The following is a 25,484-nucleotide window of genomic DNA, read 5'->3' as shown; positions in this document are numbered from 1 at the left end:
TACAAGGACAAGGACAAGGACAAGGGCAGCAGGCACATGGGAACAACACCACCTGCACGTTCCCCTCCAAGTCACACACCATCCCGACTTGGAAATATATCGGCCGTTCCTTCATCGTCGCTGGGTCAAAATCCTGGAACTCCCTTCCTAACAGCACTGTGGGAGAACCTTCACCACACGGACTGCAGCGGTTCAAGAAGGTGGCTCACCACCACCTTCTCAAGGGCAATTAGGGATGGGCAATAAATGTCGGCCTCGCCAGTGACGCCCACATCCCATGAATGAATAATAAAAAAAAACCTCCTACAACCCTCCGAGATCTCTGCGCTCCTCCAATTCCGACCTCTTTTCCATCCCTGATTTCCATCGCTCCACCATTGGCGGCGTGCCTTCAGCTGCCTGGGCCCTAAGCTCTGGAATTCCCTCCCTAAACCTCTCCACCTCTCTCTCCTCCTTTAAAACCTTAAACTTTGACCAAGCCTTTGGTCACCTGTCCTGATATCTCCTTATGTGGCTCGGTGTCAAATTATATCTGATTAACACTCCTGTGAAGCGCCCTGGGACGTTTTACAACATAGAATCATAGAAGTTTACAACATGGAAACAGGCCCTTCGGCCCAACATGTCCATGTCGCCCAGTTTATACCACTAAGCTAGTCCCAATTGCCTGCACTTGGCACATATCCCTCTATACCCATCTTACCCGTGTAACTGTCCAAATGCTTTTTAAAAGACAAAATTGTACCCGCCTCCACTACTGCCTCTGGCAGCTCGTTCCAGACACTCACCACCCTTTGAGTGAAAAAATTGCCCCTCTGGACCCTTTTGTATCTCTCCCCTCTCACCTTAAATCTATGCCCCCTCGTTATAGACTCCCCTACCTTTGGGAAAAGATTTTGACTATCAACCTTATCTATGTCCCTCTTTATTTTATAGACTTCTATAAGATCACCCCCAAACCTCCTACTCTCCAGGGAAAAAAGTCTCAGCCTATCCAACCTCTCCCTATAAGTCAAACCATCAAGTCCCGGTAGCATCCTCGTAAATCTTTTCTGCACTCTTTCTAGTTTAATAATATCCTTTCTATAATAGGGTGACCAGAACTGTACACAGTATTCCAAGTGTGGCCTAACTAATGTCTTGTACAACTTCAACAAGACATCCCAACTCCTGTATTCAATGTTCTGACCAATGAAACCAAGCATGCTGAATGCCTTCTTCACCACGCTATCCACCTGTGACTCCACTTTCAAGGAGCGATGAACCTGTACTCCTAGATCTCTTTGTTCTATAACTCTCCCCAACGCCCTACCATTAACGGAGTAGGTCCTGGCCCGATTTGATCTCCCAAAATGCATCACCTCACATTTATCTAAATTAAACTCCATCTGCCATTCATCGGCCCACTGGCCCAATTTATCAAGATCCCGTTGCAATCCTAGATAACCTTCTTCACTGTCCACAATGCCATCAATCTTGGTGTCATCTGCAAACTTACTAACCATGCCTCCTAAATTCTCATCCAAATCATTAATATAAATAACAAATAACAGCTGTCCCAGCACCGATCCCTGAGGCACACCGCTGGTTACAGGCCTCCAGTTTGAAAAACAACCCTCTACAACCACCCTCTGTCTTCTGCCGTCAATCCAATTTTGTATCCAATTGGCTACCTCACCTTGGATCCTGTGAGATTTAACCTTATGTAACAACCTACCATGCGGTACCTTGTCAAAGGCTTTGCTAAAATCCATGTAGACCACGTCTACTGCACAGCCCTCATCTATCTTCTTGGTTACCCCTTCAAAAAACTCAATCAAATTTGTGAGACATGATTTTCCTCTCACAAAACCATGCTGACTGTTCCTAATCAGTCCCTGCCTCTCCAAATGCCCGTAGATCCTGTCTCTCAGAATACCCTCTAACAACTTACCCACTACAGATGTCAGGCTCACCGGTCTGTAGTTCCCAGGCTTTTCCCTGCCGCCCTTCTTAAACAAAGGCACAACATTTGCTACCCTCCAATCTTTAGGCACCTCACCTGTAGCTGTCGATGATTCAAATATCTCTGCTAGGGGACCCGCAATTTCCTCCCTAACCTCCCATAACGTCCTGGGATACATTTCATCAGGTCCCGGAGATTTATCTACCTTGATGCGCGTTAAGACTTCCAGCACCTCCCTCTCTGTAATATGTACACTCCTCAAGACATCACTATTTATTTCCCCAAGTTCCCTAACATCCATGCCTTTCTCAACCGTAAATACCGATGCGAAATAGTCATTTAGGATCTCACCCATCTCTAGTGGTTCCGCACATAGATGACCTTGTTGATCCTTAAGTGGCCCTACTCTCTCCCTAGTTACTCTTTTGCCCTTTATGTATTTGTAGAAGCTCTTTGGATTCTCCTTTGCCTTATCTGCCAAAGCAATCTCATGTCCCCTTTTTGCCCTCCTGATTTCTCTCTTAACTCAACTCCGGCAATCTCTATACTCTTCAAGGGATCCACTTGATCCCAGCTGCCTATGCATGTCATATTCCTCCTTCTTCTTTCTGACTTGGGCCTCAATCTCCCGAGTCATCCAAGGTTCCCTACTTCTACCAGCCTTGCCCTTCACTTTATAAGGAATGTGCTTACCCTGAACCCTGGTTAACACACTTTTGAAGGCCTCCCACTTACCAGACGTCCCTTTGCCTGCCAACAGACTCTCCCAATCAAAATTAGCCTTTCCCCAATTTAGAATTTTAACTTCTGGGCCAGACCTATCATTCTCCATAGCTATCCTAAAACTAATGGAATTATGATCACTGGTCCCAAAGTGATCCCTCACTAACACTTCTGTCACCTGCCCTTCCTTATTTCCCAAGAGGAGGTCAAGTTTTGCCCCCTCTCTAGTCGGGCCATCCACATACTGAATGAGAAATTCCTCCTGAATACACTCAACAAATTTCTCTCCATCCAAGCCCCTAATGCTATGGCTGTCCCAGTCAATGTTGGGAAAGTTAAAGTCCCCTACTATTACCACCCTATTTTTCTTGCAGCTGTCTGTAATCTCCTTACATATTTGCTCCTCAATTTCCCGTTGACTATTTGGGGGTCTGTAGTACAATCCTATCAAAGTGATCTCTCCCTTCTTATTTTTCAGTTCTACCCATATAGACTCCGTGGGCGAACCCTCGGATATATCCTCACTCACTACTGCCATGATGTTCTCCCTAATCAAGAACGCAACTCCCCCTCCTCTCTTACCTCCTGCTCTATCTTTCCTATAGCATCTGTACCCTGGAACATTGAGCTGCCAGTCCTGCCCCTCCCTTAGCCATGTTTCAGTAATAGCTATAACATCCCAGTCCCATGTGCCCATCCATGCCCTGAGTTCATCTGCCTTGCCCATCAGACTTCTTGCATTGAAATAAATGCAGTTTAATCTAGACTTCCCTTGGTCTTTGCCCTGCTTTCTCAGACCATCTGTCCGGTCATGTTTTGTACACTCTCCCTTACTGCCTTTTGTTTCTGTCACCACTTTACTTCCCACTGACTTCCTGCATCGGTTCCCATCCCCCTGCCACATTAGTTTAAACCCTCCCCAACAGCACTTGCAAACACTCCCCCTAGGACGTTGGTTCCAGTCCTGCCCAGATGCAGACCGTCCAATTTGTACTGGTCCCACCTCCCCCAGAACCGGTTCCAATGTCCCAGGAATTTGAATCCCTCCCTCTTGCACCATCTCTCAAGCCACGTATTCATCCTAGCTATCCTGTCATTCCTACCCTGACTAGCCCGTGGCACTGGTAGCAATCCTGAGATTACTACCTTTGAGGTCCTACTTTTTAGTTTAACTCCTAACTCCCTAAATTCAGCTTGTAGGACCTCATCCCGTTTTTTACTTATATCGTTGGTACCTATATGCACCACGACAACTGGCTGTTCACCCTCCCCCTCCAGAATGTCCTGCAGCCGCTCCGAGACATCCCTGACCCTTGCACCAGGGAGGCAACATACCATCCTGGAATCTCGGTTGCGTCCGCAGAAACGCCTGTCTATTCCCCTTACAATCGAGTCCCCTATCACTATAGCTCTGCCACTCTTTTTCCTGCCCTCCTGTGCAGCAGAGCCACCCACGGTGCCATGAACCTGGCCACTGCCACCTTCCCCTGGTGAGCCATCACCCCCAACGGTATCCAAAACGGTATACCTGTTTGAGAGGGGGATGGCCACAGGGGACCCCTGCACTACCTGCCTGCACCTCTTACTCTGCCTGGTGGTCACCTATTCACTTCCTGCCTGTACTCCCTTTACCTGCGGTGTGACCAACTCGCTAAACGTGCTATCCACGAGTTTCTCTGCATCGCGGATGCTCCACAGTGAGTCCACCCGCAGCTCCAGCTCCGAGATACGATCGGTCAGTAGCTGTAGGTGGACACACTTCCCGCACACATGGTCGGCAGGGACACTGGTAGTGTCCATGACTTCCCACATCTTGCAGGAGGGGCATATCACGGGTGCGAGGTCTGCTGCCATGACTTGCCTTAGCTTAGTTACCCCTTTTAAATTACGTTGAAATTAGAAAATGTTATCTATACTAGGGACCTAGGTTCACTAAAAAAAAACACTACCTGCTGTAAAACCTGCAGACCTTCCCTTTCTTATTACTTTACTCACAGTAAAATGGTAGAAATACTCACCTGAACCTACTCACCAATCAGCTGCCTCCCCTGTGCCGCGTCACTTTCTGACTGGTGACGTCACCCCGAACTCTGCCGCTGGTCTCAGAGCAAGTCTCGGGCCTCGGGTCGCTGCTCTTTATATCCCCGCTCTCCGCTCTCTCGCCTCTGGTTCCGCCCAGGTCTCGGGCTTCGGGTCGCTGCTCTTTATATCCCCGCTCTCCGCTCTCTCGCCTCTGGTTCCGCCCAGGTCTCGGGCCTCGGGTCGCTGCTCTTTATATCCCCGCTCTCCGCTCTCTCGCCTCTGGTTCCGCCCAGGTCTCGGGCCTCGGGTCGCTGCTCTTTATATCCCCGCTCTCCGCTCTCTCGCCTCTGGTTCCGCCCAGGTCTCGGGCTTCGGGTCGCTGCTCTTTATATCCCCGCTCTCCGCTCTCTCGCCTCTGGTTCCGCCCAGGTCTCGGGCCTCGGGTCGCTGCTCTTTATATCCCCGCTCTCCGCTCTCTCGCCTCTGGTTCCGCCCAGGTCTCGGGCCTCGGGTCGCTGCTCTTTATATCCCCGCTCTCCGCTCTCTCGCCTCTGGTTCCGCCCAGGTCTCGGGCCTCGGGTCGCTGCTCTTTATATCCCCGCTCTCCGCTCTCTCGCCTCTGGGTCCGCCCAGGTCTCGGGCCTCGGGTCGCTGCTCTTTATATCCCCGCTCTCCGCTCTCTCGCCTCTGGGTCCGCCCAGGTCTCGGGCCTCGGGTCGCTGCTCTTTATATCCCCGCTCTCCGCTCTCTCGCCTCTGGTTCCGCCCAGGTCTCGGGCCTCGGGTCGCTGCTCTTTATATCCCCGCTCTCCGCTCTCTCGCCTCTGGGTCCGCCCAGGTCTCGGGCTTCGGGTCGCTGCTCTTTATATCCCCGCTCTCCGCTCTCTCGCCTCTGGTTCCGCCCAGGTCTCGGGCCTCGGGTCGCTGCTCTTTATATCCCCACTCTCCGCTCTCTCGCCTCTGGTTCCGCCCAGGTCTTGGGCCTCGGGTCGCTGCTCTTTATATCCCCGCTCTCCGCTCTCTCGCCTCTGGTTCCGCCCAGGTCTCGGGCCTCGGGTCGCTGCTCTTTATATCCCCGCTCTCCGCTCTCGCCTCTGGTTCCGCCCAGGTCTCGGGCCTCGGGTCGCTGCTCTTTATATTCCCGCTCTCCGCTCTCTCGCCTCTGGTTCCGCCCAGGTCCGCCGCCACTCAGGTCTCGGGCCTCGGGTCGCTGCTCTTTGTATCCCCGCTCTCCGGTCTCTCGCCTCTGGTTCCGCCCAGGTCCCCCGCCACTCAGGTCTCGGGCCTCGGGTCGCTGCTCTTTGTATCCCCGCTCTCCGGTCTCTCGCCTCTGGTTCCGCCCAGGTCTCGGGCCTCGGGTCGCTGCTCTTTATATTCCCGCTCTCCGCTCTCTCGCCTCTGGTTCCGCTCAGGTCTCGGGCCTCGGGTCGCTGCTCTTTATATTCCCGCTCTCCGGTCTCTCGCCTCTGGTTCCGCCCAGGTCCGCCGCCGCTCAGGTTCGGAGATATGAAAGGAGATATATAAATGCAGGTTGTTGATTACAGGATCAGTGTTTGATTGGAAATTAGCTAATTCAATGTGCTGAAAGGGAGTGTGGGCTGGATTAATTAGTTGGGATGAATAGTAGATCAAAGAGTGCAGCAACGGGAGATATTTAAACAGATACAAAAGTGCAGGCTAAATAGATTCCCAGTTAGGAAGGGAGAGCAGTTGTAGGAAAGAGACTGGTCAATTCAAAGGAAAAACAGCAAGGGCTTTTATAACAAACAGAAAGTAAATGGATAGTGGGGTGGGGAGAGAGAGAGGGAGGAGGAGGAGGAGGAGGAGGAGGAGTCAGACTGTAGGAGTATCATGGGGGGAATGGAACTGTAGGAGTATCTGAGGGCGGGGGAAGTGGGACTGTAGGAGTAACTGAGGGGGGGGGGAGTGGGAGTGTAGGAGTAACTGAGGGGGGGAGGGACTGTAGGAGTATCTGAGGGGGGGAGTGGGAGTGTAGGAGTATCTGAGGGGGGAGTGGGAGTGTAGGAGTATCTGAGGGGGGAGTGGGAGTGTAGGAGTATCTGAGGGGGGAGTGGGAGTGTAGGAGTAACTGAGGGGGGGAGGGACTGTAGGAGTATCTGAGGGGGGGAGTGGGACTGTAGGAGTAACTGAGGGGGGAGTGGGACTGTAGGAGTAACTGAGGGGGGAGTGGGACTGTAGGAGTATCTGAGGGGGGGAGTGGGACTGTAGGAGTATCTGAGGGGGGGAGTGGGACTGTAGGAGTAACTGAGGGGGGAGTGGGACTGTAGGAGTATCTGAGGGGGGGAGTGGGACTGTAGGAGTATCTGAGGGGGGGAGTGGGAGTGTAGGAGTATCTGTGGGGGGGGAGGGACTGTAGGAGTATCTGAGGGGGGGAGTGGGAGTGTAGGAGTATCTGTGGGGGGGAGTGGGACTGTAGGAGTATCTGGGGGGGGGAGGGACTGTAGGAGTATCTGTGGGGGGAAGTGGGACTGTAGGAGTATCTGTGGGGGGGAGTGGGAGTGTAGGAGTATTTGAGGGGGGGAGTGGGAGTGTAGGAGTATCTGTGAGTGGGAGTGTAGGAGTATCTGAGGGGGGGAGTGGGAGTGTAGGAGTATCTGTGGGGGGGAGTGGGAGTGTTAGAGTATCTGAGGGGGGGAGTGGGAGTGTTAGAGTATCTGAGGGGGGGAGTGGGAGTGTAGGAGTATCTGTGGGGGGGAGTTGGAGTGTAGGAGTATCTGTGAGTGGGAGTGTAGGAGTATCTGTGGGGGGGAGTGGGAGTGTAGGAGTATCTGTGGGGGGGGAGTGGGACTGTAGGAGTATCTGATGGGGGGAGTGGGAGTGTAGGAGTATCTGTGGGGGGGAGTGGGACTGTAGGAGTATCTGTGGGGGGGAGTGGGACTGTAGGAGTATCTGTGGGGGGGAGTGGGACTGTAGGAGTATCTGTGGGGGGAGTGGGAGTGTAGAAGTATCTGTGGGGGGGAGTGGGACTGTAGGAGTATCTGTGGGGGGGAGTGGGAGTGTAGGAGTATCTGTGGGGGGGAGTGGGACTGTAGGAGTATCTGATGGGGGGAGTGGGAGTGTAGGAGTATCTGAGGGAGGGAAGTGGGAGTGTAGGAGTATCTGAGGCGGGGAGTGGGACTGTAGGAGTATCTGAGGGGGGGGAGGGACTGTAGGAGTATCTGTGGGGGGGAGTGGGAGTGTAGGAGTATCTGTGGGGGGGGAGTGGGAGTGTAGGAGTATCTGAGGCGGGGAGTGGGACTGTAGGAGTATCTGAGGGGGGGGAGGGACTGTAGGAGTATCTGAGGGAGGGGAGTAGGAGTGTTGGAGTATCTGAGGTGGGGTTTGGAAGAGCCACCAGTGTAGAGAAAGATTCAAAAGGAAACTATTAATAACGTTGATGGAACTGAATGTCGAAACGTGAGCAGGCCCGGGTGGTCTCCATCTCTGAACACTGAAGGTGGTTGGGGAGGAAATGACAAAGGCAACAATTGGAATTTTCCAAAAATATAGGAAACACTAATTGTGCCAGTGGACTGGGAGATGTCAGATGTCCCAGCCCTGTTCCAGAAAGTGGGGGAAAGGATAAGCAAGAACCCATCGACCAGTTAGCCGTACTTGTGTTGTGGATGAACTGCTATTGTCCATGATTCAGCGAGAGCTTGTCTTTATACAGAGACTCTAACGGGAGCATCCCAAAGCACTTCACAAGTTGGCATGAGGAGAACAGAAGGGGGAAGATAGGAGGAGTGACTGAAACTTGTTGAAAGAGATGGTTCCTGGGGGTTTTAAAGGTGGGGAGAGAGATGTGCTGGTGAAGCATTCAATGGGCTATCTATTAGTTTAGAGTTATGAAGCAGAATGGGAGCTGTTACACTGCTGGCTGTCTACAATAGACCACCAAATAATAGGAAGGAGATGGAGGAGCAAATCAGCAAGCAAATTTCAGAAAGATGTAAAAACAATAGATAATGGGGGACTTCAATTATCCCAATGTAGACTGGGGAAAAACACAGTGTAAATGGCAAGGAGGGAGAGGAATTCCTGAAATGTATACAAGATCCGTATCTGCTTGGTTTTCCTTGGTCTCCAAGTTCCGTATCTGCTTGGTTCCAGCCCAACAAGGACGGAAGCAGTGCTGGATCTAGTTCTGGGGAATGAAGTGGAGTGTGTCTCAGTGGGGGAGCATATGGGAAACAGTGATCACAATCTCATTAGGTTTAGAGTAGTTATGGAAAAGGACAAGGAACAATCAAAGGTGAAAATACTCAACTGGAGGAGGGCTAATTTCAGGGAGTTGAAAATGGATCTGGCCCAGGTGGACTGGAAATAAAGATTATCGGGTCAAACAGTAAATGAGCAATGGGAGGCCCTCAAGGAGGAGATGGTTCAGGCAGACACATTCTCATGAGAGGGCAACGAAGGGCATCCAAAGCTAGAGCTCCTTGGATGACTAAAGAAATAGGGGATTAAAATGAAACAGAGAAAAGAGGCTTACGATAAATGTCAGGTTCATTATACAATAGAGAACCAAGCAGAATACTGAGAGTACAGAGGAGAACAGAAAAAGGAAATAAGAAGGGCAAAGAGAGTGTAGGAAAATAGATTAGCGGGTAAGATAAAAGAGGACACTAAAGTATTTTATAAATACATGAATAGTAAAAAGATAGTCAAAGGAAGGGTGGGGCCGATTAGGGATCAAAAAGGAGATGATCTTGTAGGAGCAGAGGACAGGGCTGAGGTACTAAATGAGTACTTTGCATCTGTCTTTACTAAAGAAGAAGATGCTGCCATTGTCACAGTAAAGGAGGAGGTAGTAGAGAAACTGGATAGGATAAAAGTAGATAAAGAGGAGGTACTAAAATGGCTGACAGTGCTCAAAGTAGAAAAGTCACCTGGTCCTGATGGGAGGCAACCTTGGTTTCTGAGGGAAGTAAGGGTGGAAATTGTGGAGGCTCTGGCCACAATCTTCCAATCCTCCTTAGATATGGTGGGGGGGTGCTGGAGGATTGCAAATGTTCAAAAAAGGGGCGAGGGATAAACCCGGCAATTACAGACAGTCAGCCTAATGTTGGTGGTAGGGAAACTTTTAGAGACAATAATCCAAGACAAAATTAATTGTCACTTGGAAGAACAAGGGTTTATAACTGGCAGCCAGCACGGATTTGTTAAAGGTAAATCGTATCTGACAAACTTGATTGAGTTCTTCAATGAAATAACAGAGAGGGTTGATGAAGGTTGATGTGTATATGGACTTTCGGAAGGTGCCACATAATAGACTTGTTGGCAAAATTAAAGCCCATGGGATTAAAGGGACAGTGGCAGCATGGATATGAAATTGGCTATGAGATAGAGAGTAGTGGTGAACGGTAGTTTATCAGACTGGAGGGAAGTATACAGTCCCCTAAGGATCGGTATTAGGACCACTGCTTTATTTGATATATATTAACGACCTGGACTTGGGTATCGTGTAATAAATTGGATAGCCAGGTGGTGAAGGATAGAATACCAGAGCCTGATCTTCAGTTGCTACCAAACCTTTATTCACAGAGATCCATATTAACCCCTCCACACCCCAGATAAGCTCTCATATAAATGAATACAGGAGAGTCCCCAATTGTTATGTACCACCTGAATAGAATTAATGCTAATTGATATAAATTAAATGGATACAATTAACAATAGGGGGGCACAATTTCAAAGTTTTCAGATGACACACAGCTTGTAAATATAACAAACAGTGAGGAGGATAGTGACAGACTTCAGGAGGACATAGACAGACTGGTGAAATGGGCAGACACATGGCAGATGCAGTTTAATGCAGAGAAGCGTGAAGTGATACATTTTGGAAGAAAAATGAGCAGAGGCAATATAAATTAAATGGTACAATTCTAAAAGGGGTGCAGGAACAGAGAGACCTGGAGGTTCACACAAATCTTTGAAGGTGGTAGAACAATTGATAAGGTTTTTTTAAAATGAAAAGCATGTGGGATCCTGGGCTTTATAAATAGAGGCATCGAGTGCAAAATCAAGGAAGTTACACTAAACCTTTATAAAACAGGAGGGATAGCAAGGCCTTGGAGAGGGTGCAGAGGAGATTTACTAGAATGGTACCAGGGATGAGGGACTTCAGTTACGTGGAGAGACTGGAGAAGCTGGGATTGTTCTCCTTGAGGAGAGATTTAATAGAGGTGTTCAAAATTATGAACGGTTTTGATAGTCGATGGGGAGAAACTGTTTCCAGTGGCAGGAGGGTCGGTAACCAGAGGACACGGATTTAAGATAATTGGCAAATAAGGGGAGATGAGTTCTGATCAGGAATGCACTGCCTGAAGGGGCAGTGGAAGCAGATTCAATAGGAACTTTCAAAAGGGAATTGTTTAGATACTTACGTAGAATTACATGGAATTTACGGCACAGAAACAGGCCATTCGGCCCAACTGGTCCATGCCGGTGTTTATGCTCCACATGAGCCTCCTCCCTCCCTACTTCATCTCATCCTATCTATCAGCATATCCTTCTATTCCTTTCTCCCCCCCCATCTACGCTATTCGCCTCAAGTACTCCATGTGGTAGCAAGTTCCACCTTCTATCTACTCTCTGGGTAAAGAGGTTTCTCCTGGAAAAGAATTAAGAATTGAAATGGAAAAATTTGCAGGGCTATGTGGAAAGAGCAGGGGGAGTGGGATTAATTGGATAGCTCTTTCAAAGAGCTGGCACAGACACGATGGGCCGAATGGCCTCCTGTACTGTATGATTCTATGATTCTAACAAAGGGGGACGTTAGGATTTTTTCCACAGGGAGGGTTTTTAGAATATGGAATGATTTGCCCCAGTGGACTATTCAGGCAAAAGGGAGCTGGATGAAGATTTTTAAAAGGGAGAATATACAAGGATACAGAGGAAATAGCAGGGAAATGGGATTAGAGCAGATAGCTCCACGCTGCTACTGCCCCTTTAATTCCATGGGCTCCAATTTTGATGACAAGTCTATTATGTGGCACTTTATCAAAGGCCTTTTGAAAGTCCATATGCACCACATCAACCGCATTGCCCTCATCTACCTTCTCTGTTACCTCATCAAAAAACTCCATCAACTTAGTTAAACATGATTTGCCTTTAACAAATCCACACTTGTCCAAGTGACAGCTAATTCTGTCCCAGATTATTGTTTCTAAAAGTTTCCCCACCACCGAGGCTAAACTGACTGGCTTTTGGTTGCTGTGTTTATCCTTGCACCCTTTTTTGAACAAGGGTGTAACATTTGCAATTCTCCAGTCCTCTGGTACCACCCCATATTTAAGGATGTTTCGAAGATTATTGGAAGAAGAGCTAGCACCAGCGCAGCCTTAATGGGCCGAATGGCCTCTTTGCGGTCTGTAATTTTTATGATTGACATGAAAAAGATGTAATACACGTCACGGTTTGAAGCAAGACGGGCTCTACTTCTATCGAAAAGGAATTGAATTTCTGACCACGAGGGCAGTTTTATGTCAGAGTTGGGTGGGATGAAGTCCAGGGAAGGAGAAGGGGAAAAAAACTGGTAAGGTTCAGAAACACAAGTAGTTCAGCTTGGAGGAAAGTGACTGGGCGTAGAGCTGTGGGATCTGGAGAGAGGTGGTGTGTTGGCACTTTCCATGGTCTAAAGGTTGTGTAGCTGCCCATTTGTGCCCCACTGCCAGTGCCGTGACTCTGAAACCATTCCCTTGGCACTACCTTCTTGATGCCAAGTCCAAACCCACAGGGTCTGGGATGGGGGTTGGCATCAAGAATTCATCGAGAGACCTTAATAACCTGAATAGTTAATGTCTACACTTTATGGGATGCAGGAGAGAGTGGGGAAAGTGGGATATTATTTTATAATAATGTTGTACTAATAATAAAGCTATACTCAAAGTAGATAAACCACCTGGTCCGGATGGGATGCACCCTAGGTTGCTGAGGGAAGTAAGGATGGAAATGTGGAGGTACTGGCCATAATCTTCCAAACATCCAACAGAATTGGCTGAGTAACAGGAAGCAGCAAGTAGTGGTAAACAGTGGTGTTCCCCAGGGGTCGGTACCAGGACCACTGCTTTTCTTGATGTATATTAATGACTTGGACTTGGGTGTACAGGGCACAATTTCAAAATTTGCAGATGACACAAAACTTGGAAGTGTAGTAAACAGTGAGGAGGATAGTGATAGACTTCAAGAGGATATAGACAGGCTGGTGGAATGGGCGGACACGTGGCAGATGAAAATTAATGCAGAAAAGTGCGAAGTGATACATTTCGGTAGGAAGAATGAGGAGAGGCAATATAAACTAAAGGGCACAATTCTAAAAGGGGTGCAGGAACAGAGAGATCTGGCGGTATATGTGCACAAATCTTTGAAGGTGGCAGGACAGGTTGAGAAAGTGGTTAAAAAAGCATACGGGATCCTGGGCTTTATAAATAGAGGCACAGAGTACAAAAGCAAGGAAGTCACGATGAACCTTTTTAAAACACTGGTTTGGCCACAACTGGAGTATTGTGTCCAGTTCTGGGCACCACACTTTAGGAAAGTTGCAAAAGCCTTAGAGAGGGTGCAGAAGAGATTTACTAGAATGATTCCAGGGATGAGGGACTTTAGTTACGTGGATAGACTGGAGAAGCTGGGGTTGTTCTCCTTGGAACAGAGACGGTTGCGAGGAGATTTGATCGAGGTGTTTAAAATCATGAGCGGTCCAGACAGAGTAGATAGAGAGAAACTGTTCCCATTGGAAGAAGGGTCAAGAATCAGAGGACACAGATTTAAGGTGATTGGCAAAAGAACCAAAGGCGAGATGAGGAAAATCTTTTTTACACAGCGAGTGGTCAGGATCTGGAATGCACTGCCCGAGGGGGTGGTGGAGGCAGATTCAATCATGGCCTTCAAAAGGTAACTGGATAAATATCTGAAAGGGAAAAATTTGCAGGGCTACGGGGATATGGCGGGGGAGTGGGACTCGCTGGATTGCTCTTGAATAGAGCAGGCACGAACTCGATGGACTGAAGGCCTCCTTCCGTGCTGTAAACTTTATGATTCTGTAAATCAGGCTATTGGTGTCTGGTTTACTCCTCACCCACTGAAAAATCAAATGGGTCTCATCCCTGCCAGCTGTCCGAGCCCTCCGAAAACCCAGTACTCGGTATCTTTCTCTCATTCTCACTCTCTGATTTCACATCATTCCCTGTAAGGAAGCTCTTAGCCTCCAATCAGAATGGAGATGCAGCCAAGATGGGGAAGCTTATTGGGTGGAGGGGAAGGGAAGCGGAATGGTGCAGAGACTCTTGTGATACCGGAAAAGCGCAAACTGGCAGGGTGGGGAAAGTATCAAAGGAAAGGAATGTCTGTCTTAATAAAGAGCCCCACTGTAACCTGTAACAGGCAGTAAGAGTGAGAGTCCCACCGTAACCTGTAACAGGCAGTAAGAGTGAGAGTCCCACTGTAACCTGTAACAGGCAGTAAGAGCGAGAGTCCCACTGTAACCTGTAACAGGCAGTAAGAGCGAGAGTCCCACTGTAACCTGTAACAGGCAGTAAGAGCGAGAGTCCCACTGTAACCTGTAACAGGCAGTAAGAGCGAGAGTCCCACTGTAACCTGTAACAGACAGTAAGAGTGAGAGTCCCACTGTAACCTGTAACAGGCAGTAAGAGTGAGAGTCCCACTGTAACCTGTAACAGACAGTAAGAGTGAGTGTCCCACTGTAACCTGTAACAGGCAGTAAGAGTGAGAGTCCCACTGTAACCTGTAACATGCAGTAAGAGTGAGATTCCCACTGTAACCTGTAACAGGCAGTAAGAGTGAGAGTCCCACTGTAACCTGTAACAGGCAGTAAGAGTGAGAGTCCCACTGTAACCTGTAACAGGCAGTAAGAGTGAGAGTCCCACTGTAACCTGTAACAGACAGTAAGAGTGAGAGTCCCACTGTAACCTGTAACAGGCAGTAAGAGTGAGAGTCCCACTGTAACCTGTAACAGACAGTAAGAGTGAGAGTCCCACTGTAACCTGTAACATGCAGTAAGAGTGAGAGTCCCACTGTAACCTGTAACAGGCAGTAAGAGTGAGAGTCCCACTGTAACAGCCAGTAAGAGTGAGAGTCCCACTGTAACCTGTAACAGGCAGTAAGAGCGAGAGTCCCACTGTAACCTGTAACAGGCAGTAAGAGTGAGAGTCCCACTGTAACCTGTAACAGACAGTAAGAGTGAGAGTCCCACTGTAACCTGTAACATGCAGTCAGAGTGAGAGTCCCACTGTAACCTGTAACAGGCTGTAAGAGTGAGAGTCCCACTGTAACCTGTAACAGACAGTAAGAGTGAGAGTCCCACTGTAACCTGTAACAGACAGTAAGAGCGAGAGTCCCACTGTAACCTGTAACAGGCAGTAAGAGTGAGAGTCCCACTGTAACCTGTAACAGGCAGTAAGAGTGAGAGTCCCACTGTAACAGCCAGTAAGAGTGAGAGTCCCACTGTAACCTGTAACATGCAGTAAGAGCGAGAGTCCCACTGTAACCTGTAACAGGCAGTAAGAGTGAGAGTCCCACTGTAACCTGTAACAGGCAGTAAGAGTGAGAGTCCCACTGTAACAGCCAGTAAGAGTGAGAGTCCCACTGTAATCTGTAACAGGCAGTAAGAGTGAGAGTCCCACTGTAACCTGTAACAGACAGTAAGAGTGAGAGTCCCACTGTAACCTGTAACAGACAGTAAGAGTGAGAGTCCCACTGTAACCTGTAACAGACAGTAAGAGTGAGAGTCCCACTGTAACCTGTAACAGACAGTAAGAGTGAGAGTCCCACTGTAACCTGTAACAGACAGTAAGAGTGAGAGTCCCACTGTAACCTGTAACAGACAGTAAGAGTGAGAGTCCCACTGTAATCTGTAACAGGCAGTAAGAGTGAGAGTCCCACTGTAACCTGTAACAGGTAGTAAGAGTGAGAGTCCCACTGTAACCTGTAACAGGCAGTAAGAGTGTGAGAGTCCCACTGTAGCTTGTAACAGGCAGTAATGGCTGTACATGTCTCACTGTGACCTCTCTGTTGTAGGAGAGGCTGATGAATCGAGTGGCGAACTCTCAGGAACCAGACTCCTCTGTTCAGTCAACCCAGATGTCCCAAGACGGAGTGACTTCAAACAATTCCCAGTGGTCGGACTATCAAGAGGGTCCGAAACGCTTCAGTTGCCCAGAGTGTGGCAAGGGCTTCAACCAAAACTCTCGGCTGAAACTGCACATGCGGGTCCACACTGGGGAGAGGCCCTTAACCTGCGCCGACTGCGGCAAGGGCTTCAGCAACTCATCCAACCTCCGCAAGCACGAGCGTACCCACACGGGCGAGAAGCCCTTCAAGTGCCCCGTCTGCGGGAAGGAGTTCAGCCAGTCGTCCACGCTGGTGGCCCACCAGCGCACGCACACGGGCGAGAAGCCCTTCAGGTGCCCCGTCTGCGGGATGGACTTCAACAAGCAATGCAACCTCCGCAAGCATGAGCGCACGCACACCGGCGAAAAGCCCTTCAAGTGCCCCGTCTGCGGGAAGGGTTTCATCGACCCCTCCAGCCTCCGCAACCACAAAGGGACCCACATGGGGGAGAAGCCCTTCCAGTGCCCCGTCTGCGGGAAGGGTTTCAGCAACCCGTCCAGCCTTCGCAAGCACAAGAGGATACACACGGGAGTGAACGGCAGGAGCGAAGATGGGGTAAGTGAGGATTTAGTGGTTATTTGATGCCAGGTTTGGGGTTAGATGGATAGGCGGAGAGACTGAGGGAGCTGAGGAGTTGCCGTTTTGAGACACGGCTTCACAAAACTCGCCACGTTCGTTAGCAGCGCCTCCCAAACCCACGACCTCCACCATCCAGAAGGTAGGATGGCAGCAGGTGCATGGTCCAGGTTCCCCTCCGAGTCACACACCATCCCAACTTGGACGTATATCAGCCGTTTCTTCATCGTCGCTGGGTCAAAATCCTGGAACTCCCTCCCTAACAGCACTGTGGGAGAACCTTCACCACACGGACTGCAGCGGTTCAAGAAGGCGGCTCACCACCACCTTCTCAAGGGCAATTAGGGATGGGCAATAAATGCCGGCCTTGCCAGCGATGCCCACATCCCGAGATTGGAAAAAAATCTGATTTGAAATTTAGCTCCTGCTTCTCAAAGCTGCTAAACTCTTTGGAACAGATTTGGGATTGTCTGGGTACAGAAAGGAGGTCCATAGTCTGTCGTGGGAAGGTTCAGTCCAATCTCGTAATTGTCATGCACCGAAAAAATTCCTTCTTTTGAGCTATTGAGACGTCTACACAGGTGAAGAGATTTTGTTTGCCTGATTGTGGAGTCCCTTTTTCCCCAGTCCATTGAGATTCGATGCAGGTTAGCGATAGCTGAGGCTCCCGGGTGCTGATGGATTTAGCCGGTTTGAACCAAGCCGCATATCATCACAGAGCACCGAGAGGCTTCCATGCTTGTCCAGCTAGGGCCAGCCCTCCCTGTCGGGGCCAGCCCACGGGAACGGTCCCAATCCTCCAGCTCCCATTAATGAGCCAGGCCCTAGAGAACCTGGTTGAGTGATCGATTACCAAGTCTATTACAGAGGCTTGGCTCGGTCTTGCTCTTCGATTGCCTGTGGTGTTAGCTCAAAGAAACTCTGCTTGCCTCTCTTCCTACCTGGGCCCTTACTAGCCAGACAGCCAATAATACTCCCAGGAACTCCTCACGAGCAGGATGGCGAGCAGCGAAGCTTGCCTTAAAATGTGAGTGCATTTACCCCATCCTCCTGAACACAGCATGGTCGCACTTCATGCCTCATAGAGTGACGGTCTCAGCAGGTGGAGGTGTGGAGTCATCAGAAGACGCTTGCCTCTCTGCAATGCAACCATAGCAGGCCCCGAACCATGGATATACAGGTGCATTTTGTCATTACCAACCTCCAGCAGCAATTGCTCAAGGCTCAGAATCCTCTTCAATATATGACTGGCGTGCCTTTAGCCTGCTGAAGGAACCTGCGACAGGCCAGCCACCTTGACGTCCTAGATGTCCCAAGTCTGTTGCTGCAAATGAGGCAACTCGCTTAATTCAGATCCTTGTGTGAGGGGCAAGAGCAGACACTGTTGCAGGAAAGGAAAACTTCTGCCTACACCAGACTGTAGCTGAGCACAATGCAGGGGCGGCCAGATTTACAGTCTGTTTGCCGCTCACAGAAAAGACAAATGTTTATTTGTTTGACGTAACTCAGAAAGATGTCTATTTATAATTTGGTATTTGGGATGCATCTTCCAATGAAAACTCCTATGTAAACCAGCTCCTACTGGAAACCTCACTATAAAAGTGTCTACATTTTTTGGAACTATCTGTGACCCCTGTAGGTGGTGCTGTAGTAGGACTTTCATTGTTAAAGGTGTGACACCTTACCTATCACTGAACACTCACTGTTTTAGTGAATGTCTTTGCCCGACAAATCACTCAAAATGCTTTCTGAAAAAAAGGTCATCTGCCATTTTTTGCTCTTAGTAACTGCATTTTCTAATGTCCAAAATAAGGGTTTAAGAAAAAAAAATTAAATACATTTTTCAAAATAACATGATTAAATGTATCCGTGGACTTGTTTTTTTTGTGTCTTTCAGTGCCTTCATTAAAGTTTTTACTTGAAGGCCTCAGCCTGTCCCAAAAGCCTGGGCTTGGATTTGATATTTTTGCCCAGACCTGTGATCTGAATTTGGGTTGTGCAATTTGAACATGTGCAGTATATCCAATTTCCCAGGATGTATCAGTACTATTTAGTTGAATTGCTGGAATATTTTTCCTCAGCTTCTAGCAGTTTCTGTTCAGTTATTTTTCACAATTATTTGAAGAAAGGCTCGAGGACAAATTCCAAAAACTTTAATTCATTTAAAAAAAAAACAAGAGGGAGTGATTGAGAGGGAAAAATAACAGTGTGCTGATTACACACCTGTTGTAACTTTTGTGTTCTATAAACTTCAGAAAGTATATTAAGCTGAGAGAGAATGTCTTCAAAAAGAAACGCCAAGTGAATTTTAAAGCTAACTAATTATTTCACTTGTGTTTTGTTGATAGTTAGAAAAGGTAAATGTTCTTGTGGCTTTCACCCGAGACAGTGATCCTAATTTCTAACTCCTGTCAGATAGAGGCAGACAGTAAGCCTTCACTCATTCTAATTTGATTTCTTTTTTAACGAATGAATTGAATTTTGAAAGCAAACCAAGCCTCTGAAGGAAACGGATAGGAGGGAGGGAATACGCAAGCCTTCCGTCACCTGCGTGGGGGAAGTGGGTGGAGTGTTACGGGTGAAGTGAGTAACAGCAGAGGAATGAGTGGGTGGAGGATACAGTGGGGTAGTCCAAGGGGGAGGAGGTAGGTATAGTAATATAGTAGGTAGGAAGGAAATGGGGGTAGTCAGAAGGTGAAGGGGAACAAGGGGCTGGGGGGGGGGGTGGAGGAAGCACGAGTGATGGGGGGGAACAGGAAGCAAATCGCTGATGCACACATTTTCCCTGAACCCCCTACCCAAAATGCAGCCTACAGCCATTGGTAGCTCCTTTCCCCTCCGCACCACCCGCTCGAAAGGAACGAAGAGAAAGACAAAGAAAGAAGCAAAAAGAATAGTTAAGAGGATAGAAGAAAAGAGGAGAGAGGGAGAAACAAGCAGAAGAGGAGAGACTGAGAGAAACAGCAACACACAGGCATCAGAGACAGGTAAGCTAGAGAGACCACTTACTGACTTAATGCGTGCAATGCAATGAGCGATAGACTAGCATTATCATGTGTTGCTGTAACCTCCCCCCTCCCTTCCTGCAGATTAAACACACAAACTTTCCAAAACTCTTAATTGGAGCAGAGCAGAGCAACAATGGTGGCCATCTTACCCAGGATGCACTGCACAGCCGAGACCATGAGCATCCAACATCTGTTGAGGTGTACCGAGCGTTCAGGGGCACGTGTCTTCCACGTGGAACACTTCCGCCCAAGAGAAGCAGCTCCAGGTGTCCAAAGGGCAAGATAGGGTCCCTTGAGAAACACTGACCACAGCATTCGCTCTCTGGCCTGAACCGCAGCAAGTCCGATGCTGGAAAAGGCCAAATCACGCCTTTGCTTCCTGCTCCCTTGCACAGTTACTCCGCTGTATGCTATTTTCGAATCATTCAGTCAGTAAGAGTAGCCTAGTGTAGTTGATATATGCCAGAAGAAGCTCACTCTGCAGGACAACAACAACTTGCATTTATATAGCACCTTTAACGTAATAAAACGTCCCATGGTGCTTCACAGGACAGTTATCAGACAAAATTTGACACCGAGCCATGTAAGGAGATAATAGGACAGGTGACCAAAAGCTTGGCCAAAGAGGTAGGCTTTAGGGAGCGTCTTAAAGGAGGAAAGAGAGGCGGAGAGGTTTAGGGAGGGAATTCCAGAGCTTAGAGCCCAGGCAGCTGAAGGCACGGCTGCCAATGGTGGAGCGATGGAAATCGAGGATGTGCAAGAGGCCAGAATTGAAGGAGGGCAGAGATCTCGGAAGGTTTTAGGGGCTGGAGGAGGTTACAGGGATATGGAGGGGTTTGAAAACAAGGATGAGAATTTTAAAATTGAGGTATTGCTGGACTGGGAGCCAATGTAGGTCAGCGAGCACAGGGGGGTGATCGGGACTTGGTGCGAGTTAGGATACGGGGCAGTGGAATTTTAGATGAGCTAAAGTTTACGAGATATTGGGCAGTGAAGAGGTACTGATGATTGCAGGGCACGTGAGATCCACTTACGGGAGTAACTGGAGATGCTGAACCTAAGACATTTTCCACTAGTTCCGTGAAAGTTGCAACAACCCTGAATAACGAACGTCTGCATGCCACAGAACATGGGAGAACGGGGGAAATGACTTCTGTGTCAAAAACCCAGACATTTGATGCCCACTTTACTTCTTGGCCTCTCAAAACAAATGAGGTGCCAACCACACCATTTGTTTGGAGCTTGCACAGAGTCCAATCTCCTCTCCGCCAACCCCCCATCTCCATGTACACCCAGCACAACACGTACACTAGTGATCTCAGAGGCACGGCTATGATCGGGGTAGATGGAGAGAACATGGGCATTTCACTGCTATTTGGAACAGGAGAAAGTACCTTAAAGAACCTAAAACCTGTAATGGACAGTAAGCGTGAGAGTCCCACTGTAACCTGTAACGGACAGTAAGAGTGAGAGTCCCACTGTCACCTGAAACGGACAGTAAGAGTGAGAGTCCCACTGTCACCTGTAACGGACAGTAAGAGTGAGAGTCCCACTGTCACCTGTAACGGACAGTAAGAGTGAGAGTCCCACTGTAACCTGTAACAGGCAGTAAGAGTGAGAGTCCCACTGTAACCTGTAACAGGCCGTAAGAGCAATAGTCCCACTGCAACCTGCAACAGACAGTAAGAGCAATAGTCCCACTGTAACCTGTAACAGACAGTAAGAGCAATAGTCCCACTGTAACCTGTAACAGGCAGTAAGAGCAATAGTCCCACTGTGACCTGTAACAGACAGTAAGAGCAATAGTCCCACTGTAACCTGTAACAGACAGTAAGAGCAATAGTCCCACTGTAACCTGTAACAGACAGTAAGAGCAATACTCCCACTGCAACCTGTAACAGACAGTAAGAGCAATAGTCCCACTGTAACCTGTAACAGACAGCAAGAGCAATAGTCCCACTGTAACCTGTAACAGACAGTAAGAGCAATAGTCCCACTGTAACCTGGAACAGGCAGTAAGAGTGAGAGTCCCACTGTAACCTGTAACAGACGGTAAGAGCAATAGTCCCACTGTAACCTGTAACAGACAGTAAGAGTGAGAGTCCAACTGCAACCTGTAACAGACAGTAAGAGTGAGAGTCCCACTGTAACCTGTAACAGGCAGTAAGAGTGAGAGTCCGACTGAAACCTGTAACAGGCAGTAAGAGCGAATGTCCCACTGTAACCTGTAACGGGCAGTAAAAGCGAGAGTCCCACTGTAACGGGCAGTAAGAGTGAGAGTCCCACTGTAACCTGTAACAGGCAGTAAGAGTGAGAGTCCCACTGTAACCTGTAACAGGCAGTACGAGTGAGGGTCCCACTGTAACCTGTCACGGGCAGTGAGAGTGAGAGTCCCACTGTAACCTGTAACAGGCAGTAAGAGTGAGAGTCCCACTGTAACCTGTAACAGACAGTGAGAGTGAGAGTCCCTCTGTAACCTGTAACAGACAGTGAGAGTGAGAGTCCCACTATAACCTGCAACGCGCAGGAAGAGTGAGAGTCCCACTGTAACCTGTAACAGACAGTAAGAGTGAGAGTCCCACTGTAACCTGTAACAGGCAGTAAGAGTGAGAGTCCAACTGTAAACTGTAACAGACAGTAAGAGTGAGAGTCCCACTGTCACCTCTAACAGGCAGTAAGAGCGAGAGTCCCACTGTAACCTGCAACCGGCAGTAAGAGTGAGAGTCCCACTGTAACCTGTAACAGGCAGTAAGAGTGAGAGTCCCACTGTCACCTGTAACAGGCAGAAAGAGTGAGAGTCCAACTGTGAACTGTAACAGACAGTAAGAGTGAGAGTCCCACTGTAACCTGCAACGGGCAGAAAGAGTGAGAGTCCCACTGTAACTTGTTACAGGCTGTAAGAGTGAGAGTCCCACTGTAACCTGTAACAGACAGTAAGAGTGAGAGTCCCACTGTAACCTGTAACAGGCAGAAAGAGTGAGAGTCCAACTGTGAACTGTAACAGACAGTAAGAGTGAGAGTCCCACTGTAACCTGTAACAGGCAGTAAGAGCGAGAGTCCCACTGTAACCTGTAACAGACAGTAAGAGTGAGAGTCCCACTGTAACCTGTAACAAGCAGTAACAGCGCGAGTCCCACTGTAACTTGTAACGGGCAGTAAGAGCGAGAGTCCCACTGTAATCTGTAACGGGCAGTAAGAGCGAAAGGCCCACTGCAACCTGCAACTGGCAGTAAGATTGAGAGTCCCACTGTAACCTGTAACGGGCAGTAAAAGCGAGAGTCCCACTGTAACGGGCAGCAAGAGTGAGAGTCCCACTGTAACTTGTAACAGGCAGCAAGAGTGAGAGTCCCACTGTAACCTGTAACAGGCAGTACGAGTGAGGGTCCCACTGTAACCTGTAACGGGCAGCAAGAGCGAGAGTCCCACTGTAACCTGTAACGGGCAGTAAGAGCGAGAGTCCCACTGTAACCTGTAACGGGCAGTAAGAGCGAGAGTCCCACTGCAACCTGTAACAGGCAGTAAGAGCGAGAGTCCCACTGTAACCTGTTACGGGCAGTAAGAGTGAGAGTCCCACTGTAATCTGTAACGGGCAGTGAGAGCGAAAGGCCCACTGTAACCTGCAACAGGCAGTCAGAGTGAGAGTCCCACTGTAACCAGTAACAGGCAGTGAGAGTCCCACTGTAACCTGGAACAGGCAGTGAGAGTTCCACTGTAACCTGTAACAGACAGTCAGAGTGAGAGTCCCACTGTAACCTGTAACAGGCAGTAAGAGTGAGAGTCCAACTGTAACCTGTAACAGACAGTAAGAGTGAGAGTCCCACTGTAACCTGTAACAGACAGTAAGAGTGAGAGTCCCACTGTAACCTGTAACAGACAGTAAGAGTGAGAGTCCCACTGTAACCTGTAACAGACAGTAAGAGTGAGAGTCCCACTGTAACCTGTAACAGACAGTAAGAGTGAGAGTCCCACTGTAACCTGTCACAGGCAGTAAGAGTGAGAGTCCCACTGCAACCTGTAACTGACAGGAAGAGTGAGAGTCCCACTGTAACCTGGAACAGACAGTAAGAGTGAGAGTCCCACTGTAACCTGTAACAGGCAGTAAGAGCGAGAGTCCCACTGTAACCTGTAACAGACAGTAAGAGTGAGAGTCCCACTGTAACCTGTAACAAGCAGTAACAGCGCGAGTCCCACTGTAACTTGTAACGGGCAGTAAGAGCGAGAGTCCCACTGTAATCTGTAACGGGCAGTAAGAGCGAAAGGCCCACTGCAACCTGCAACAGGCAGTAAGAGTGAGAGTCCCACTGTAACCTGTAACAGGCAGTGAGAGTTCCACTGTAACCTGTAACAGGCAGTAAGAGTGAGAGTCCCACTGTAACCTGCAACTGGCAGTAAGATTGAGAGTCCCACTGTAACCTGTAACGGGCAGTAAAAGCGAGAGTCCCACTGTAACGGGCAGTAAGAGTGAGAGTCCCACTGTAACCTGTAACAGGCAGTGAGAGTCCCACTGTAACCTGTAACAGGCAGTACGAGTGAGGGTCCCACTGTAACCTGTAACGGGCAGTAAGAGCGAGAGTCCCACTGTAACCTGTAACGGGCAGTAAGAGCGAGAGTCCCACTGTAACCTGTAACGGGCAGTAAGAGCGAGAGTCCCACTGTAACCTGTAACAGGCAGTCAGAGCGAGAGTCCCACTGTAACCTGTTACGGGCAGTAAGAGTGAGAGTCCCACTGTAATCTGTAACGGGCAGTGAGAGCGAGAGTCCCACTGTAACGGGCAGTAAGAGTGAGAGTCCCACTGTAACCTGTAACAGGCAGTGAGAGTCCCACTGTAACCTGTAACAGGCAGTACGAGTGAGGGTCCCACTGTAACCTGTAACGGGCAGTAAGAGCGAGAGTCCCACTGTAACCTGTAACGGGCAGTAAGAGCGAGAGTCCCACTGTAACCTGTAACAGGCAGTCAGAGCGAGAGTCCCACTGTAACCTGTTACGGGCAGTAAGAGTGAGAGTCCCACTGTAATCTGTAACGGGCAGTGAGAGCGAGAGTCCCACTGTAACGGGCAGTAAGAGCGAGAGTCCCACTGTAACCTGTTACGGGCAGTAAGAGTGAGAGTCCCACTGTTACCTGTAACAGGCAGTACGAGTGAGGGTCCCACTGTAACCTGTCACGGGCAGTGAGAGTGAGAGTCCCACTGTAACCTGTAACAGGCAGTAAGAGTGAGAGTCCCACTGTAACCTGCAACGCGCAGTAAGAGTGAGAGTCCCACTGTAACTTGTTACAGGCAGTAAGAGTGAGAGTCCCACTGTCACCTGTAACAGACAGTGAGAGTGAGAGTCCCACTGTCAACTCTAACAGGCAGTAAGAGCGAGAGTCCCACTGTAACCTGCAACAGGCAGTAAGAGTGAGAGTCCCACTGTAACCTGTAACAGGCAGTAAGAGTGAGAGTCCCACTGTCACCTGTAACAGGCAGAAAGAGTGAGAGTCCAACTGTGAACTGTAACAGACAGTAAGAGTGAGAGTCCCACTGTAACCTGCAACGGGCAGAAAGAGTGAGAGTCCCACTGTAACTTGTTACAGGCTGTAAGAGTGAGAGTCCCACTGTAACCTGTAACAGACAGTAAGAGTGAGAGTCCCACTGTAACCTGTAACAGGCAGTAAGAGCGAGAGTCCCACTGTAACCTGTAACAGACAGTAAGAGTGAGAGTCCCACTGTAACCTGTAACAAGCAGTAACAGCGCGAGTCCCACTGTAACTTGTAACGGGCAGTAAGAGCGAGAGTCCCACTGTAATCTGTAACGGGCAGTAAGAGCGAAAGGCCCATTGCAACCTGCAACAGGCAGTAAGAGTGAGAGTCCCACTGTAACCTGTAACAGGCAGTGAGAGTTCCACTGTAACCTGTAACAGGCAGTAAGAGTGAGAGTCCCACTGTAACCTGCAACTGGCAGTAAGATTGAGAGTCCCACTGTAACCTGTAACGGGCAGTAAAAGCGAGAGTCCCACTGTAACGGGCAGTAAGAGTGAGAGTCCCACTGTAACCTGTGACAGGCAGCAAGAGTGAGAGTCCCACTGTAACCTGTAACAG

At 49.1% G+C, this 25,484-nt stretch overlaps 1 protein-coding gene across 1 annotated transcript in view; it reads left to right on the top strand.

Moving 5' to 3' along the window:
* The window catches only part of LOC137306700 (zinc finger protein 585A-like), a 132,078-nt gene that overhangs the window by 30,377 nt on the left and 76,217 nt on the right, over positions 1–25,484 (top strand). Inside the window, exon 8 of the mRNA XM_067976043.1 lies at positions 15,730–16,377. Within this exon, the coding sequence (XP_067832144.1) occupies positions 15,730–16,377 (648 nt within the window). The remainder of the gene's footprint in view (positions 1–15,729; positions 16,378–25,484) is intronic.

Source organism: Heptranchias perlo, chromosome 44, assembly GCF_035084215.1.
Source record: "Heptranchias perlo isolate sHepPer1 chromosome 44, sHepPer1.hap1, whole genome shotgun sequence".
In the NCBI taxonomy this organism is placed as follows: Eukaryota; Metazoa; Chordata; class Chondrichthyes; order Hexanchiformes; family Hexanchidae; genus Heptranchias; species Heptranchias perlo.
The sequence above is the reverse complement of the archived record's forward strand: the minus strand, read 5'-3'. Positions and strand labels throughout refer to the sequence as shown.